This window comes from Paramormyrops kingsleyae, chromosome 5 (genome assembly GCF_048594095.1).
Source record: "Paramormyrops kingsleyae isolate MSU_618 chromosome 5, PKINGS_0.4, whole genome shotgun sequence".
NCBI lineage: Eukaryota > Metazoa > Chordata > Actinopteri > Osteoglossiformes > Mormyridae > Paramormyrops > Paramormyrops kingsleyae.
The window spans coordinates 24,809,171-24,827,005 of record NC_132801.1 but is presented as its reverse complement, the minus strand read 5'-3'; the positions used below and the strand labels follow the sequence as shown (position 1 = coordinate 24,827,005).

At 35.6% G+C, this 17,835-nt stretch overlaps 1 protein-coding gene across 2 annotated transcripts in view; it reads left to right on the top strand.

Annotated features, from left to right (window-relative positions):
• Positions 1–17,835, top strand: part of igf2bp1 (insulin-like growth factor 2 mRNA binding protein 1) — a 65,180-nt gene that overhangs the window by 746 nt on the left and 46,599 nt on the right. Inside the window, exons 1-2 of one of the 2 annotated variants that reach the window (XM_072712458.1) lie at positions 936–951; positions 1,056–1,116. Coding sequence is in view for 1 of the 2 variants with exons in the window: in XM_023835761.2 (XP_023691529.2) it covers positions 1,056–1,116 (61 nt within the window). In the remaining variant the exon portion in view is untranslated. Of the gene's footprint in view, positions 1–935; positions 952–1,055; positions 1,117–17,835 lie in introns of those variants that run through there. The other variant, XM_023835761.2, reaches the window with a different exon arrangement.

Genomic DNA, 17,835 nt, shown 5'->3' with positions numbered 1-17,835 from the left:
GTATGGAAATGACTGGTCTAGAGAATAAATATTATTATTTTTTAATTGTTTGATTATTCCAAGGAATGTGTCTAAAATCTCGGCGTGAGGTGACCGACATGACACTCAACTTTTAAAGGGGGTGGGGGGCGTAACAAGATTGACTTATTCTCTAAAAGACTGTACTAATAGAGTATATTCCTTGGTCGGTTGTATCTGTTTAGACGGAACATATATGGAACATAACATGATTGTAGGACATAGTTTTGCAGTCATAGTAGTATAGCCTACTTATTATTTTACAATGCCTTCACTGAAGTTTTACACACTAAGATAGAATCGGTATCATCGTTCAAGCTATAGAATTAAATTGTACCCCTCCCCCTTTTGGATAAAAGGCCATTAGCGACAGATAGGAAATCCGTTGGTTATCTATCTACCTATGCATGTTTTACAAATATATCAGTGAGATTACACGTTTCGTTTATGTTTTAGTCCAAGATTCTACCTTCAGATTTGTTGCTGTAATCCTGAGAGGTGTATGAATTAGTAAAATGTCCATGATTTGTGAATATGTAGCGTGTGATGTGTGTTCCATATAGCGCGAAGGTCGCCATGCTGTTCCTGTACTACAATACAGATCTCCACCAAACCTAGGGCAAGCAAGTAGCATATTTAATTATATCATAAATGTTACAATAAATGCCTGGAATCCAGAATTACTACTATTATCAGCATTACATTGGAAATGTATTTCCAATGTAATGCTGTTATAGGCTTTTGCACACTAAAATAAACAGCAAAAAATAACTCTGAAATAAATGCAAAGCTACACGAATGTTCTATTTGTATATAATAAGGCTCATAATTTTGTTGTGTTACGCATGCCGTATGAAATTTTTGTGTGATACATAATCCATCACAAAGTTGACGGACGCAGGAACTTTACACTTAGCGTAGTGTTTCGGCAAAGTAATAATTGATATTGATCATTAAGTGTTCAGTTACAGATTAAATATTTTCGATTATGGGGGTAGAATACGGTTGAACTTTTATCTCAAACATTTATTTTTCAGGTAAAGTGGAACTGCATGGCAAATGTATTGAGGTCGAGCATTCTGTCCCCAAGAAACAAAGGTAAAGGCCAATTTTTTAGTTTCAGAACTAACGCGAAATGTTGTCCCTTGGTATTCATGTATGTATGTATGTATGTATGTATGTGTGTGTGTGTGTGTGTGTTTCTTTTTATTCAACATTTAAATTATTTCAGAATGCATGCTTGGTGTCGAAATGACGAATCCCTTGTGAAGCCTGGGCCTACCCCAACCATGCACAGACATTATTTATTTATTTATCCATTCATTTCTTTATTTATTTATTTGTTTACTTATTTATTTGAAGGAGTGTCTGTTCACAGTGAAAATATTGATTTGTTTTGCCTTAGATAAATACATTTCACACAGAATCCTCCTTTTTCGTATATAGTAGCAAAAATGCAATTTATTAGTGAAACGGTTATAAGGGTGATATTTTGCTCAAGTCCGTAGTTTTAGTTTAGGCCTTGTCGAGAAGGCTTTTGAGGCGATGGTATTTACAATTCTATCACTCATTTCTCTTCTCCTGCCGGTCGAAAGTTTGTTAGTATTTGAACAATGTGACGTGTCCTATCATATTTAGTCGTGGACGTGTTTACATGTTAGTATCATTTCGTAAGTGTTAGATTACGAAAATTCACGTGGCTCTGCAGAGGCCTTTGCGATGTTCTGGGTCTAGATGTTAGATATGCATATATAAATACGCGCAAAAAAAACGTGGGGAGCGTCTTTGATGTCTTTATTGGAGCTCACATTTTCTCATGAAACATTTTTTTCGTTTTAGATTCAAATGACCACCTAGGCCTCATCCAAGGCTTTTCGCTGTACCACACGGGATTTATAAATAAATAACATACATTTTTTAGAATCACCACCAACGTTTTGTATTACTGTACAAAATCGATTTTGGCAAATATTTTGGATCAACAACAGATCGAATGGAAAAAAAGTAAAATGGCTGCGTGTTCATTAAAAGAATTTACCATAGTTTTTCACCCCTCCCCCACACTATACTTCCTAGTTGTCCCCTCCCCTCTCTCTTCTCTATCCCTCCCTCCCTGTAGTTCTTTCCAAAGTTTTATATATATATATATATATATATATATATATATATATATGTATATGTATATATGTATATATGTATGTAGCCTATGTATGTGTGTGTGCTTTCATACATAGGCTACATGCATATAATCTTGACAATAACCTAACAGTCAGGGTAACGCAAATAAGTGACTGGTCCGCAAGTCTTGTGTTAGGTAAATTGCTATACCAGTGTTTGCTGTTATGTGTACATATATATATTTTTATGTCCTAATTAGTCACAATCAATCGTATTGGTAATTCCTGTGTTCATAGTATTCGTTTTCACTTTATAAACGTAGACAGTTATTCCTGGACTATGAGTCGGAACGCATTTTTACTCTTATACTAGTCATTTTTAAATTATGTAATGTTTCCTAATGAAATGTGCTTCAGCAAATTTAGGTTTTTCGGCCGTGGTAGTAATTATGACGGTAGCCAGAACGTTGCGATAACGACGCTACTTGAAACTGCCGTGTTCATGGAATTGTTTTATTTTTCCAGATATAATATGTTACGTTGTAAGTTTCTTTGAGGTTTGCTTTGTTAGCGAGTTTCGTGCTTTCTGTTTTGCAGCTTACCGCATTCTGGGGAAAGAAATGCATTCTCAAATTAAATGTATTATTTCACTATTCAGGTGGCACCACAAGTTTTCTGCTGTATCATGAATTCATATCTATTATTTGTAAGAAAGTGTCTCTTTTTTTGTCATTTACTACCCGAAGAATAGTATGTTTTGTGGGTGTGATAATATTATAGTAGTGGTGTTGTGGTAAGGTTAATTTTTTTAATCAAAAATGAGGAAAAGAACATTCAGCGGTTGGTGCTATTGGTGGTAAAAATCTATGAGGAATGACAGCTGTATTTTGCTAGTAGACTAAGTAATTAAGATACATTATATAATGAAGTGTTTTAAACTTTATGAAACTCTCCCTGGCCTTTGAGGCCCTTGTGAACTTTCCTCCTCTCGTAGCAGACTATCCAAATACTAGAATGTCAGTGAGAAAATGAAGTTTCGACCTAATGATGGAGCTAAAACATTTATACGTAATTAGACCTACATTGCACACTTACTGCATGGTTATATAATGACTTGTTTCTTTGTTGGTAAATAGTATTTTTGCCTGACATTCGGAATAAAGAGTACTCTAAAAGTGAATCTTCAGACTGATCTGACAGTACTTACAGGCTGATGATGATCATATTGATCATGTAGTATACAGAAAGAAGGAACATGAACTGAGACAGGGCATTGTATTATTGTTGTTATTTTTGTTTGTTTTTTATTAAACAGCTTGCCATTCTGCAACAGCTTGGTTTGTGATGGAAAAGGTATGCTTCTTTTTAAAAAAATCACAATTCACTTAATGTCCTGATAAGTCTGAACAGTCAGATTTTAAAATGTATTCTCTGAAAGGGAATGCAAAATTTTGATTTATCAACTTAGTCTTTTGGGAAGTACCAATGAGTGAGTGAACAGATAATGCTAGTTTTCTTAATATGCTGATTTGTGGACAGGTAACATTACCTTCTGATATGATATAGCATTGTGAAAAAGGTTTATTAATCTTAGTTTGTAGTGGACTTTGACAGCAGAGATGGTAGGACAGCCAGATTAATTATTGGTGCCTGTGTGGTATTTTCAAAGTTTTACAGTGCAGCCATTGTGCAAACATGATTCAGATCTCAAAACTGATCATGTAGCCATGCACTGACACAGTGGCAATATGAAGTAAAGTTTAGATAATATTGGTCTTGATCATGCTGCATTTAAAATAAGAAAAGTCACATGACGGACAGTTAGGGCATTTCTCAAGCAGACCTTTGCCTACCTCCTCCTCCCCCTCCACAATTGCCCGTTTCAACTTTATTAATGGATATTTCGTTTGCATGAGCAGCCTGCTAACAGAGTTGTGTTGAAGCAGTTTTCTCAAACAAAGACATCAGAGATATGGCAAAGAAAGGGGTAAATTGCTATTTTCAGTTGGTGGGAAATGCATTTTTTAATGCCACTTTTTACCCACTTGTGTTCTGTTTCAGAAGTGACAGTCTTGTCTCTTCTTCAGTGTCTTTATTTGTAAATGGTAAACTACATGAAAACCCCTGAGTAACCCAATGAATGTGTGTTAGTTTACATTGTTCAATGTGGTAAAAAGGCTACTTAGTATTTTTAATGCTATCTTCCATTTTCAGTAACAATTAAAATTGCAGTCTTTGGCTGGAATTATTCAAACCATAAGCATCATATTGGAATTATCTGAATAATTGTTGTTCAACCTACAATGATAATATTGTTTGAGAAAAATGAGAAAGTAATGGAGCCACAAGATACAGTTATAAGTAATTAACTTAAATGAAATTTAGTCTTATTATTCACACATCATGTATTTATGGTTAGATGTGTCCTGCCAGAGGTAGATCATGTTAAAAAATCCACAACAAACACACATACATATGGATTAATACTTATGTAGTCATGTGATCTGGTGTTTAATTCGTATTATTTAAATGTTTCTCATAGTTATAATACAGAGGAGTGTGTCTTAAGAAAAGTTGTATTACACACATAAATACCTTGTGAGAAAGAATATATATGTATGAGTATAAATATCACAAGAATGAGAAGTACACTGTCTCTTTAAGAAACCCCCAACGCTCATGTGTCTTCCTTCTCCACTCTGGTTCGAACCATCTGTCCTGTTTTTAAAGGGGCTCATTCCCAATATCCTGGTATCTCTGCTAGCATGGGTGGCTCAATAGCTTCTGAACACTGTCACATGCATTTTGACTCCCTTAATACAAATGTCTTTTGGAAGTGTTAGCAATGTCACATGGGATTAGGTGTAAGTTACTTAACATATAAGAAACCAAGGGTTAAAATGGTGGCTCTTGAACACATGATATTTTGTGCTGTGGCTGTATTAGTGTGCTGTATATGTGTATGCATGTCGGTGTGTAACCCTGTGGTCTTTGAATTATGAATATGTCTTACATCAAGACAGCTATGATGGCAGACAAATTCTGTTTGACACAATGCGCTACAAACAATCTTCATTATCAATTAAAGACTTCTGTAAAAAATCTAATGATACCCTTTTAGATGACATTGGTTTTAGTGACATTTGGAGGTTAGAAGTTGCAAAAACCTATTAAATTAAATAGTAGAATGTATATTGACTTCAAAGACAATACGCTTATGGACCAATAATCAAGAAAGGATGTTGCATCAAAGATTTATTGAATTTCTTAGACTTCATTGAAGAATCTGGGCACATTGAAGCCATGAAGTCAAGTCAAGTTCCACTCCCAGAAAGTGTGAGGCTATGCCTTATGGCACCAAGCATGTATTTGAACTACAGTTCCCAGGGGTGTGTACTGCCTTTACTTAGAAGAATAGATTAGCACCTTCCGAATGTTTTTAGGGAGGCTTTCTGTGATGGTTAGATCATCAGAATGTGTTTCTATAGGGAGTGATCTTTACGTTTGAAGCATCAAATAATTGTGACGTTTTTCCTTGACATAAACGGAAAGATATAGGGATGTGTTCCTTTTATTTTGCTGCTATCAATTTATTCCATTTGAAAATAGGAGTAAAATTTGGGCAATAATGAGAAACATTTCATCCACCCTTCTCCATTCCATCCATCTTCTAACTGCCTGTCGTGGGCAGGGTCATAGAGCTTGTCCTAGTCAGCATAAGGCACAAGGCAGAGATACACAAGTACACAGTCAACACCAAGGAAGTTTCTCAATATTGGAAAGATCAGGGGCTAAGTCAAGTTTACTTTGGGCTTGACTTTTTTGGTTTTTGAAGGAAGATTGGCATCAGGTCTAAAATATTTGGGACTGGGCTTAAAATACTTAGGACTATAGCCCTGAATGATCGAACCTAGCTACGCCTATAGTAAACACACAAGTTAGTCATACTCTATATAATCATTTTGTACTGGTTCTCAAATAATCCAGTAATAACATAGGTGACTAGAAATGTCATGAAAAAGTTAATTATTTAATTATTTTACTTTGAATAAAGCTCGGGAACTTCATGTCTCTCCTGCCTTAAACAGTACAACACATTTCTACCAATGATGCATTCAAAAAACTTACAAAGATTATTGCAACACTAAGTTACCCTTTTTTGTGTATTTTCAGCTCAAAATGTATGTTCAAGAAAATCTTAATGGGTTGATTTTCATTTACTTTTTCTAATTTTAATTTATTATTTACAGAACTATGTCCCACATTTTTTAAAGAACTACCCATTTTCCTTTTTACAATCAGTGTCTTTTATATTGAAATTGCACACCGGAGATTACACCTTTGTTCCACACATCAGTGTAAGTGAAATCTGGTAGTGAACATTACTTAAGTTCCCCCCAAAACTTATTGTAAAGTATTTTTAAAACATTTGCTTTAAGATCTAATTAATCCCAAAAGAAGGACTTCCTATAATTGGTAATTCTCATTACTTTGTTTACCTGACCTGAATTTATGCTCCACTGTGCAACTCAACAATATTAGTTTTAGGGTTTTACGCTGTTTTTTATCAGTTGTGCAGAGTTGACTGTCGTATACTAGTTACTTATGTGCTATGATTGTGGGGTGAATTGACTGGAGTATGTTTTCTGATACAGTATACTTCTTCTTTGAAGAAAAAAGTATTTACAAGTGAAATGTGAAAAAGTACATCAATAATCATCATTTAGGGGTCAACAGCAGTTACTGCTTAGCCAAAGATTCTTTTTAGTCCTTGTAACTTTCGTCTTCAAGTAACAACTATTGTTTCTAAAAAAGCATGGGTTTATAAAATGGGTCAATAAAATAAGCTTTGAATGTTGGATACATTATTTAATGTTGCGTGCAAATATATTCTTAGAAACAGTTAGAAATGGGTACATTTTTGGATTCATTATGGATACATGCAAACCATGTATGGAATTGGTGTATTGCCCCATCCCTCACTGACTAGAAAAGCGTATTATAAACTGTAAAATATTACAAACTCTTGTAGATTTAGACATACATGGTGAGAGTCATAGTGAATTTGTGAAACACTTCATGATGACCCTAAAATGTAGATGATGGGCAATATTTGTTTAGAGAGCTTAAGAATTTCATGATCTTGACAAAACTACTGTGAAATAAACTATTTGGTGTCCTATGTTTTAAAATTGAAAAAACAAGAAAGAAAACTGCTCCCAAATTACTTTTAACTGGATCTTTTATTGTTCTTATGACTGTCAACTAACAATAATGCAATAACAAACAAACATGCAATTTGTTCAAACCACGGTAAAATTACTTGCAATATGCCAATCGTTGTAACTGTGTTTAGACTACTGTTTGGATTAATAATATTGAACTTCAGTGCAAAACTTGTTTGATTTCAGATATATGATTTTTAAACAGATTATTTTTAAATCACCGCCTCAAACTTAATTTTACAATCAATTTATATTGATTATTTCTTATGTATTATTGTTTGCATAAAAATTTAATAATTAACATAGACTCAACAATGTTTTTAATCAAACAGGCCACTGTTTGCTGGAAATGATGCATGTTCAGTCAGTGAAGTGGGTTCTTTTGAATAGGGAGTGCCTGATCTCCCCTCCCCCACCTGCCAGTTCCCCTCCCCCGCACACAGGAGCCACGCTTTTACCCTGCACCAGCTCACCCCAAACATCACAATTAAACCAGACTATGACTCTCAGTTAGATCTTGTTCTTACCCTCATTGTCCAATGTCTTGTTCTCTCCAAAGAATAATACAGCTGAAATTGTTGTGTAATCCAACAAGTTAATATGAATGCTAAGGTTTATAACATAATTCATAGTTCTCTTTGAATATAAAAAGGTAAATATTCTGACTACAGTGTGGGATTGCTTGATAACATTGCACAAGATATAGATTGGGAAAACATGCATTTAGAAGTTTTGCCTACAAACTCGATATTACTGCACAGCATGGTGTATTCTACAAACAAACGCTACTAGGCTTCTTTTTATTTAAAAAGTTTGTACTAATTATTTGAAATCATATCTGTGAGTTGTAATAAAATCTAGGCCAGATTCCCCCATTCTTTCTAGGTCTCAAAGGTCCTTTATAGTTTCAAGTACCTGGTTATTTATAACAAATCAGGTGAGTGTATTTTTACCCGTTGTTTTTAAATGACTTTATAGTTAAATGTATCATTTGATAAACAGGGGGCTTTGTTATATATAAATCAATTTCTGTAACACTGTGTGTGCTTGCAAGTATGAAAGGTCTATATATGTTCATGGCAAAATTGCCTCCAAAAATGGCTCTTTTTCCTTCACATATAACTGGTCTTTTGAATGTTTGGGTCACATGTCTGTAAAACAGACCTGTGCTACTGTGGTCACAGTGCTTATCATATATACAACAAACACGGAGTGTATCTAGAAAGAGAGTGGGTACACCCCTACTACCAGTCCATGCGGGACTACTGCCACAGCAGTAAATGCTAGTCATGTGACCTGTTCATAAACAGTAGTCAGTCAAAAAAAGTGTCCTTTTCTCCATGGAATATGTGTTTTATTTTGTTCCAGCTTATAGCTTGTGGGTTTCTTTTTTAAAAAAAATTAAATTTGTTTTATGCTGTACCTTTTTGAAGAGGATTTTTGGGAGACTGCGTTCTAAATTAATCAAAAATGTGTGAAAATTAAACACTGCACTTGAATAGTTGTAGCTTCCTAAATTACAGTGAGAAATAATGAAATCTGATTTGTATGAGATTTTTTTGTTTTACATTTTTGCAGTTTTGTATTTTAGATTTAGAAAGATTCAGATTTAATTTCAGTTACAGCATTTATTAGTGAACAAATACAAATTTTCTTACAATATGGGTATGTGTGCATTTTTTCATGGTCCAAAATTTGTTCAGCAAACTAATTAATGGATATTTTGATAGAGAATTTTGGTTTTAATGTATACCTTCTTATCTTAAGAATCGCATTGTGTTTTTGAATTTACTATTTCTTTTAAAATGATACTGACATTTCATAACATAAATCTGGCAAAAAATGAAAATTTGTTAATACTTTTAAATTAACATTTCAATCACTGAATGAAAGGATATTTATTTGCCTCATTAAAAATAGTATGTTGACTAAGATCTGGGGATATTTGAATAGCAATTCTCATTCATATACACAAATAATTTATTACATCAATCCCATTCATTCATATCCTGCCAAGTAACAGAGAAACAGCTGAGAGCAAATTTTCAGATTTACCCGAAAATGAAATTTAATGAATGCAGAATGTGTATTACAGTTAAGATTTTGTAGACTTAGTCCATGACCCATCTGCCATAGACATGTTTAAAATTCAAATGAATTTATAAGGCTCTGTCTTGGCAAGGGTATGATTAGCAGTCAGGGATCCCACTGTAGAACTTTTTAGAAGCATTTTGTGTCATTTTGAGTCTTTGGGATTTTGGTGATACTTCATTCACAACAGCCACTACTGCTCTGGTCAAGCCAGAGTAATCCCACAAATGAAATCAAACATTAGCTATATTTTATAGAGTTTTACACTTATATGTACATTTAAAATTGTATTTAAATGTATTGAAGCATTTGTCAATAATATCAAAGTTCATCAGATTTCAAATGTACAATAGAAGATAAGATTTTAAATAATAATTTTAAGTGTATTTGTTGTATTTATTTTTTGTATCATTTCCATGGTCTCAAATAGAATAATGTGTGGTATCTTAGAGACAGGATAGGATCTATGTTTTTGTTACTTATGAAAAGTAACAGCAGGAAGTTGTGCTATAAATACATAGTTTTCAGTGATGAAACTTACAGCTGTCTATAAAGTCGATAAACTTTTAACTCCTGGATTTATAAACAAAATAGGCTTGGATGATAACTGTTTTAGACATGAAATATTAGTTGTGTCTCTGAAGTGTAGGACAACTGTTTTGTTTTGCTAACTTCCTTCCAAAATAGAATTTTTAAATGTTCTTTTTGATGTCATACCATATGACCCAGGGAGAAGAAAACATTTATTTTAAGTTCTGGAGTGATTGTTACAGCAAAACCCATAAATATTGTTTAATTATAGTCTGATTAGGTAGCTAATGAGTATTTCTGTTTTAGCCATTGCATATATGTATTCATTATATATTAGCCAAAACAAGAATTACTTGAAAAATCATAATTTATTTTTAATGAAAAGTTGTGGAAGCAAATTTTGGAAAGACTTTATTCATAACTGATTCTATGTACTTTCTGTGTTTTCTGAATCTATATCATTTTTGGAGTATTCAGACCCTCCTCATTACAATGTAGAGTTATTAGGTAGAAAAATGACTTCATCCATTAGTTTTGATTTTCTGATTTTTTGATGTTCTTATTAGTAAATCGTTTTATGTAGCTGTTTAGTTGTGTTCAAATTCATTTGCTTTATTTGCGTGTTTCTATATTTCTCTCTTTAGTTTAAAGAAAATAATTTTCACACTTTCCTTATTTTACTTTTTCTATAGTAGTAAACTGGACTTCTTATAATCTCTAGTATAATTTGTCGACGCTTTAGGCACAGCAAGTTTATTTATATACCACAATTCAGACACAAGGCAATTCAAAGTGCTTTACAAAGGCAGAAGGATACATTTAAATAAAAGACGTTAAAATCATATTGAATGGACAAGACAGCCCAGAAGCCTAAATAGTTAACTGAAAAGAAGTTACATTGTAGTGACAGTGTATGATTAAACTGATTTAATTTATTGAAAAGCTGTAGCAAACAGTAATGTTTTAAGTCCTGATTTACATGAGCTGACAGTTTCTGCAGACATCAGGTCTTCAAGCAGCTTGTTCCACAGACAGGGAGCACAGAACCTAAACACTGCTTCCCCTTGCTTGATCTTGATTCTGGGAACACATAGTAAACCTTTCCCAGATGACCTCAGGGTTCCGGATGTATCATAAAGTTCAAGTAAATCAGAAATGTATTTGGGCCTGAGACCATTTAGTGCATTGTACCCAAGTATTAATGTTTTTAAATCAATCCTGTGATGCACAGGAAGCCAGTGCAGTGATTTGAGGTGTGGTATGCTCCGTCGTCTTGGTGTTAGTGAGGACTCTGGCACAGGATTCTAGATGAATTGGATAATTGGCTGGTTTCATGTACAAACAAAAAGGTTTTTATTCCATGAACAAAAAACGAGGTAAACGATCAAACTTCGATTAGGCCATCATACCCTATGTTGCACTTTGCCTGAAGATTGACTGCTGAAAATGACCTTTACAACGGTGATAATGATTTGCAGTTTCAGGAAAGTAAGTAATTTTATGTGGCTAAAAATCTTCGATAGAGGTTGAGGGACAGCAAAACGTGTGAGGCTTATTATTGTCCTTACAGAAAGATTCTTACGGTTCTTAATTAATGATACATTTGTGTATATTATTACCATGAAATTTTGTAGGACACATTGCATTTTTAAACGTGTCACGTGTTTCAGTCCTGTTATTACAGGTACCTATTTAAGTATCGGCTTAGAGCTTCAAAATGGGACATTTAGTTTTTTTGTAACCAGGTGGCATTATTTTAAAACACGACATCGCAGGAGAAACCCAGCTCTTTCCATTTACCTTAACTTTTTATTAGCTGCTTTTACAGCGCTTTAACACTGCGAGAGTGCTTGGCTGAGCTCCGCTCTCATACTCCCTCCCTCCCTCTCTCTCTTATTCTGATTCTCTCCGTCTCTCTTGAGTGGGCGGTGCAGTGTCTCCGGGCGCCGCCTTTTTCGCGGCAGTGTAGTAGTCTGCAGTAGTTTACAGACTTTATGAATGAAGGCACGTTTTCCTTCTCCGTGAATGTGAAGCTGAAGCGATCCCCTCCGGCTGGGGGGTTTAGCGAAGTGGAGCAGGCTTGCTGGAACTGCCTTAGCCCTGCAACACAGAAGGAAACGAGAATGAGAATGCTTGATATTTGCAAGCACACCATGCCACAGCGTTTTTGTTTCTATAATTCAAAAGAGATCCCACGTTAAATATCTGTACCTAAGATTAAAGGAAGATTACATGTTGTAATAAAATTAAAAAATATATAATTTAAACATATTAAGTATACTGCAGTGGGCAAAAACTAGTATCATGAAGAACACACTTTTAGTTTGTTCTGTTGCAAATAATCCTGTGAATGTGTTGGGTAGACAGAGAAGTTATCAATTTATTTAATGATGGTATTACAAAAACACATTTTATGTTACATGCTTGGAGTAAAATTGTCCATATACAAAAATGTATTATTCAAACATCTATTGTACCAACTAATGTACTCGAAAGTGGTTGTCAATTTCTTAAAAATAAGCTGAATTTACCGAAACGTGCTTTTCTCTCGAACACGAAAATGTATTTATTGTTCCACTTTTATGCACAGCCACCTGGTACTGATTCATTTTCTTAATTGGGCGTAGTCAAAAGAAAAATGGCGCTGCGCTCTCTGCAATTTCAGGGTGTGGCATGTTAGGGCCGCTTCATTCATGCCGTGCAGCACATCGGCGAGCCTGTTTCATGTTACCGAGTCCCGCTGTTCCTAACAAAATTTTGCAAATATATGCAATTTTGTAATATTCATGTTACTGGAGAAACATTAGTCAAATGTACTAATTATTTATGCAGGCTAACATCACATATGAATGAATTTGTCGAATTATGCTGCCGTCTGCCTGTGTCTTCCCAGTCAGTTAATCAGAATGGCCGAGGTCTATTCTTCATAGCTTCTAAAATGTGATGTAGATGTATTTCAGTATTCATTTGATAAACTGGCTGGTCAGATGAAAATGAAGCAGAAATTTCATAAGGGGCAACCTTAAGATTTTTAAGCGTGTAGTGTGGGTCATTTTAGACCGAATGAGCTGTAACGAAAGGCGGTATATTTCCCATTTAACACCTCTTCGCACGACTTACAGGTCCATTTTCTAAAGACATAATTGAATATGTATATATTTTTGGGCGTAGTGGATTTAAAAATTTTAAAAAGAATCTATTATCCGTCCATCCATTTTGTATAACTGCTTGTATTACAAAATTAGATTCGTAGGTTTAAGATACGCGTATCCTAGTTCGTTTGCTAAATAAATGGCTTGTAGTTCGCGAAAATCACGCCAAAGGTGTTTTCTTAAATGTATTATTCTCAGATCCAGAAAAAGGAGTTTTGAATGCCTTCAAGATGGTTAAATCTGCCCCAGCGCCATTTGGCCTGTCTTGTACATTGCACGCCAATTGCAGAAAAAAAGTTCTTTTAAGCAATTTAAAATTTATCTTGTGTTGTATTTGTGTGCACATGACCAACGCCCCTTCTAAATTGCGTGTAGCTAATCTTAGTTCACTACAATAAAAAAAAACTGCTTGGTAGTAGCTAGCAGCGAGGATTCCCGCCCCCTTTCACCCATTTTCAATCCTGCGCTAGAGGACACTTGTATATTTGACGTAATGCACAAAATGGAGGGTAAGCTGACTGCCATCTTCTGATTACGGGGCAGGTCATTTGTAGGAGTATGAACCAAGTTTCAGTGAAGGCATGTCCCCTCCACTACCAAATGGATTCCAGAGATTTTTTTTGCCATGTGTCTTTCCACATCACCAGCCAACATACTTCATACGCGAACAACACTGCTCTGAGCACATTACCCCTAAGCCATTAAAACTGCACGGTAACGTGTAGTGAGCAGCACTTTCACTAGACTTAACGTACCCTAGAAAATGTGCACACGCACGATTCTTATCAGAATCCAATACCGAGAATTATTATAACAGCTATGCTCTGTGGTTTATAAAATGCTATAGCAAAGCAAACTGTATTGTATTTTTGGGTGTGTTTTTATCAGCTTGTTAGAAACGCTTCTGTAGGATTTTTTTTTTTAAAAAAACGGCATGGGTTTTGCGGTTGAAAACGTGAAAAACAACTTCCATATTTACCTCAATGTTATATTTACGCGAGCACACGTTCTTTGGTGAAGTTAATAATTATAAATATTTTGTTAGATGTGTAAAGTAATATATAGTAAAGCACTATATATAGGTTTTATTTATTGATACTTGGTAGAAAATCAGAGCCCATTCATTACTCGCCATACACCTCTCTTAAAGCTATGGCTCCCTTTGAAAGTGCAATTGTTTGCTGCCCTTCCCCCTGCCCCAGATCGCCCTCCATGCCTTTTAAACTCAGTAAGCAGAGGATTCCAAATCTAGCTTAGGGTCAGAGGTCGAGATGAGACGTTGGGAATTATCAGCCCGCTTGATGGGAAAATGGGGGGGAAACACTATTTGTAGGCACCAGCCTTCACTTTCTTTGCTCTTTGGAATTTTCCCTGTATGAAAAAGAGCAAAAGGGAGTGAGTGAGGAAGGGACTGGGGGTTACTATCGTGACACTGCATGAAGAGAGCCTGTGTTTTGCTCTCAATATAGCACTGGGTGATGCAGGAGCCCTGTTCTGTTCATCTGAGTGCCACATGTCTGTTTGCCCCAAAAACACAAGTTATTAAAATCACCATATTAATTTTAATAATACAGTAATATCATGTCATTCTGTATTTTGTCATTTACTGTTGTTCACTCTAGAACACCCTCGCAAACTTCCTTGAATGTGTTTGTTTTTATTTCTTAATAGCATAACTTTAATAATAATAATAACTAGAAACTGCAGGCAGTTACTGAAGGGTCCAAAGGGTATGACAAGTAGGACAGGTAGGACAGGTAGGACAACAGATGGTTTGAGTAGAAGGTAGAAATCAGGATGGAGATTGTTGAGTGTCCGTCTAACAGGTCAGGAAATGTAGGACAGAATGTAGGACCCTGTGGTGTAGTGCCTGAACCTGACTGAATGCAATGTTTTGGTGAGATAGTCTGAGTAGTAGGTAGAAATCAGGATATAGACTAGTTAGTATCGGTCTAACAGGTCAGCAAATGCAGGACAGAATGTAGAACCCTGTGGTGGAGTGCCTTAGCCTGACTTAATACATGTTTTGGGTCAGATGGCCTGACTAGTTGGTAGATTTAGGGACCTTCATACCTGGTCTGGTAAGTGTAGATATTACATAGTTGCTTTTTTATACTGCCTGTGTAAACATAGGCTGTGTTGCATATTCTTAACAAAGTGCTGAGTTGCGGGAGTGTGACATGTAACAGCAGTAATATCATGCTGTATGCTATTCTAGGATGTATATTTAGACAGGAGAAAGGCTAAAAGTATTGAAGGCATTATTGAAATGGAGCGCTGACTCCACCTACTGGCCAATTTATTATAAAATTGTAATTGCTGTAGTGTACACAGCCTGAAGAAAGATTAAAGTTTGAAAGATTTGTAAAAGTCAAATGGCAGGAGAATATAAGCAGATTAAAAATATGGACTTAGATGAAGGGAAAGGTGATTAATATTTTAATTTTTAAATAAACAATAAGCAGATTTCAGCTGCATTAACCAAGGTTGGTCTTAGACATATTATGACAGTGGCTGTAGTGCCCCCGTTTGACTGATTGCCACCAAACTTGGAAGGTCTTTTGCAGCTTGGCTGAGGCAGTCTAGTAACACAGCCGTGCATCAAATTTTGTGAGGATTGGATGAAGCATGCCAGAGATATAGCTATTTGAATGAAATAGGCATGGAAACAGTGTGGCCAGCAGGTGGAGTCAGCGCTCCATTTTAGAAATTGTATTCAATACTTTCAGGCCTTCTTATGTGTAAATTAAGTCTGATAATGTTCTATGAGGCAAATTGGTGAAAAATGAAAGTGAATAAAAAATATGGACTCAGGTGAAGGGAAAGGTAACAATTCTTTCAAGGTTTTATGAGAAATAAGGACATTTCAGCTGAATTTGCTAAGGTGGGTCTTAGACATATATGGACAGTGGCTGTAGCGCCCCTGTTTGACCGATTGGCACCAATATTGGAGGGTCTGTCTGAGGTCCCTTACTACATTAGGCCGTCAAATTTGATGAGGATTGGCTGAAGCACGGCTGAGATTTAGATGGTTGATTGAAATGAGCATGGATATGGTGCAGGTTTGTTGTAGCTGGTGGCCATAGCATACAGGTCAAGATATTTTTATGAATTATCCATAAGGGCAATGTCCTGATTGATGTACTACCAGAATGACCTACTTGGGCTGGATATTGTAGAAGTTACAGTAATATGTTATTTATTAAGTTATTAAACATCACAAGGGAATGAAAATGACTATCATTGGGCATTGCATATGTCTTGATTTGGCATGACTCACAGAACTGGCAGTACAAAATATTTTAACCAGTAATATGTCACTAGAACAGAAATGAGATAAATGTAAGTTGAACTGATTTTCAAGGTTTATACAGACATGTTATATTGTTGTAGCGCCCCCGTTTGACCGATCGGCACCAAATTTGGAGGGCCCTTCCGGACTACTATTCTACAGGATATATTAAAGTTTGGTGATGATTGGCTGAGGCAGGCCTGAGATATAGCTGTCTGATTGAATTGGGCATGGCACCTGTATGGTTTGTGTGTGGCTGGTGACTATACCTCATGGAAAGTTTATGATTTTTTTATGAATTATTTATTATGACTGTCTCCTGATTTAAATGATACCAGATTTGTGTAGGTTTGGTGAAAATCCTAGGAGGTTAACGAAATGTCTTGTTTTCAGACCAATATGAATTATGCAAAAACGCAAAGATGCAGAAGCAAGTTCTACATGTTGTTTGATTTGGCATGTCGTACTTAATTGACCGGGCAACAATTAGACTGCCATAACAGGATGGAGATTTAGCGTAGCTCTAATGTGACAGGAGATGTAGGGCAAACCGTAGAGGAGGATACTAAAAAGTCAGACAGAACTACAGGTCAGCAGATGTCAGACAGAACAGAACTTGTTTAGGTCAGATGGTTTGAGTAGAAGGTAGAAATCATGATGTAGATTGTTGAGTGTCGGTCTAACAGGTCAGGAAATGTAGGACAGAATGTAGAACCCTGTGGTGTAGTGCCTGAACCTGACTGAATGCATTGTTTTGGTCAGATGGTCTCAGTAGTAGGTAGAAATCAGGATATAGATTAGTTAGTATCGGTCTAACAGGTCAGCAAATGTAGGACAGAATGTAGAACCCTGTGGTGGAGTGCCTTAGCCTGACTGAATGCATGGTTTGGGTCAGATGGCCTGACTAGTTGGTAGATTTAGGGACCTTCATACCTGGTCTGGTAAGTCTAGATATTACAGAGTTTTCTTTTTTATACTGCCTGTGTAAACATAGGCTGTGTTGCATATTCTTAACAAAGTGCTGAGTTGCGTATTGTGACATGTAACAGCAGTAATATCATGCTGTATCATATTCTAGGTTATACATTTAGACAGGAGAAAGGCTAAAAGTATTGAAGGCATTATTGAAATGGAGCGCTGACTCCACCTGCTGGCCAATTTATTATAAAATTGTAATTGCTGCAGTGTACACAGCCTGAAGAAAGATTGAAGTTTGAAAGATTTGTAAAAGTCAAATGGCAGGAAAATATAAGCAGATTAAAAATATGGACTTAGATGAAGGGAAAGGTGATTAATTTTTTAATTTTTAAATAAACGATAAGCAGATTTCAGCTGCATTAACCAAGGTTGGTCTTAGACATATTAGGACAGTGGCTGTAGTGCCCCCGTTTGACCGATTGCCACCAAAC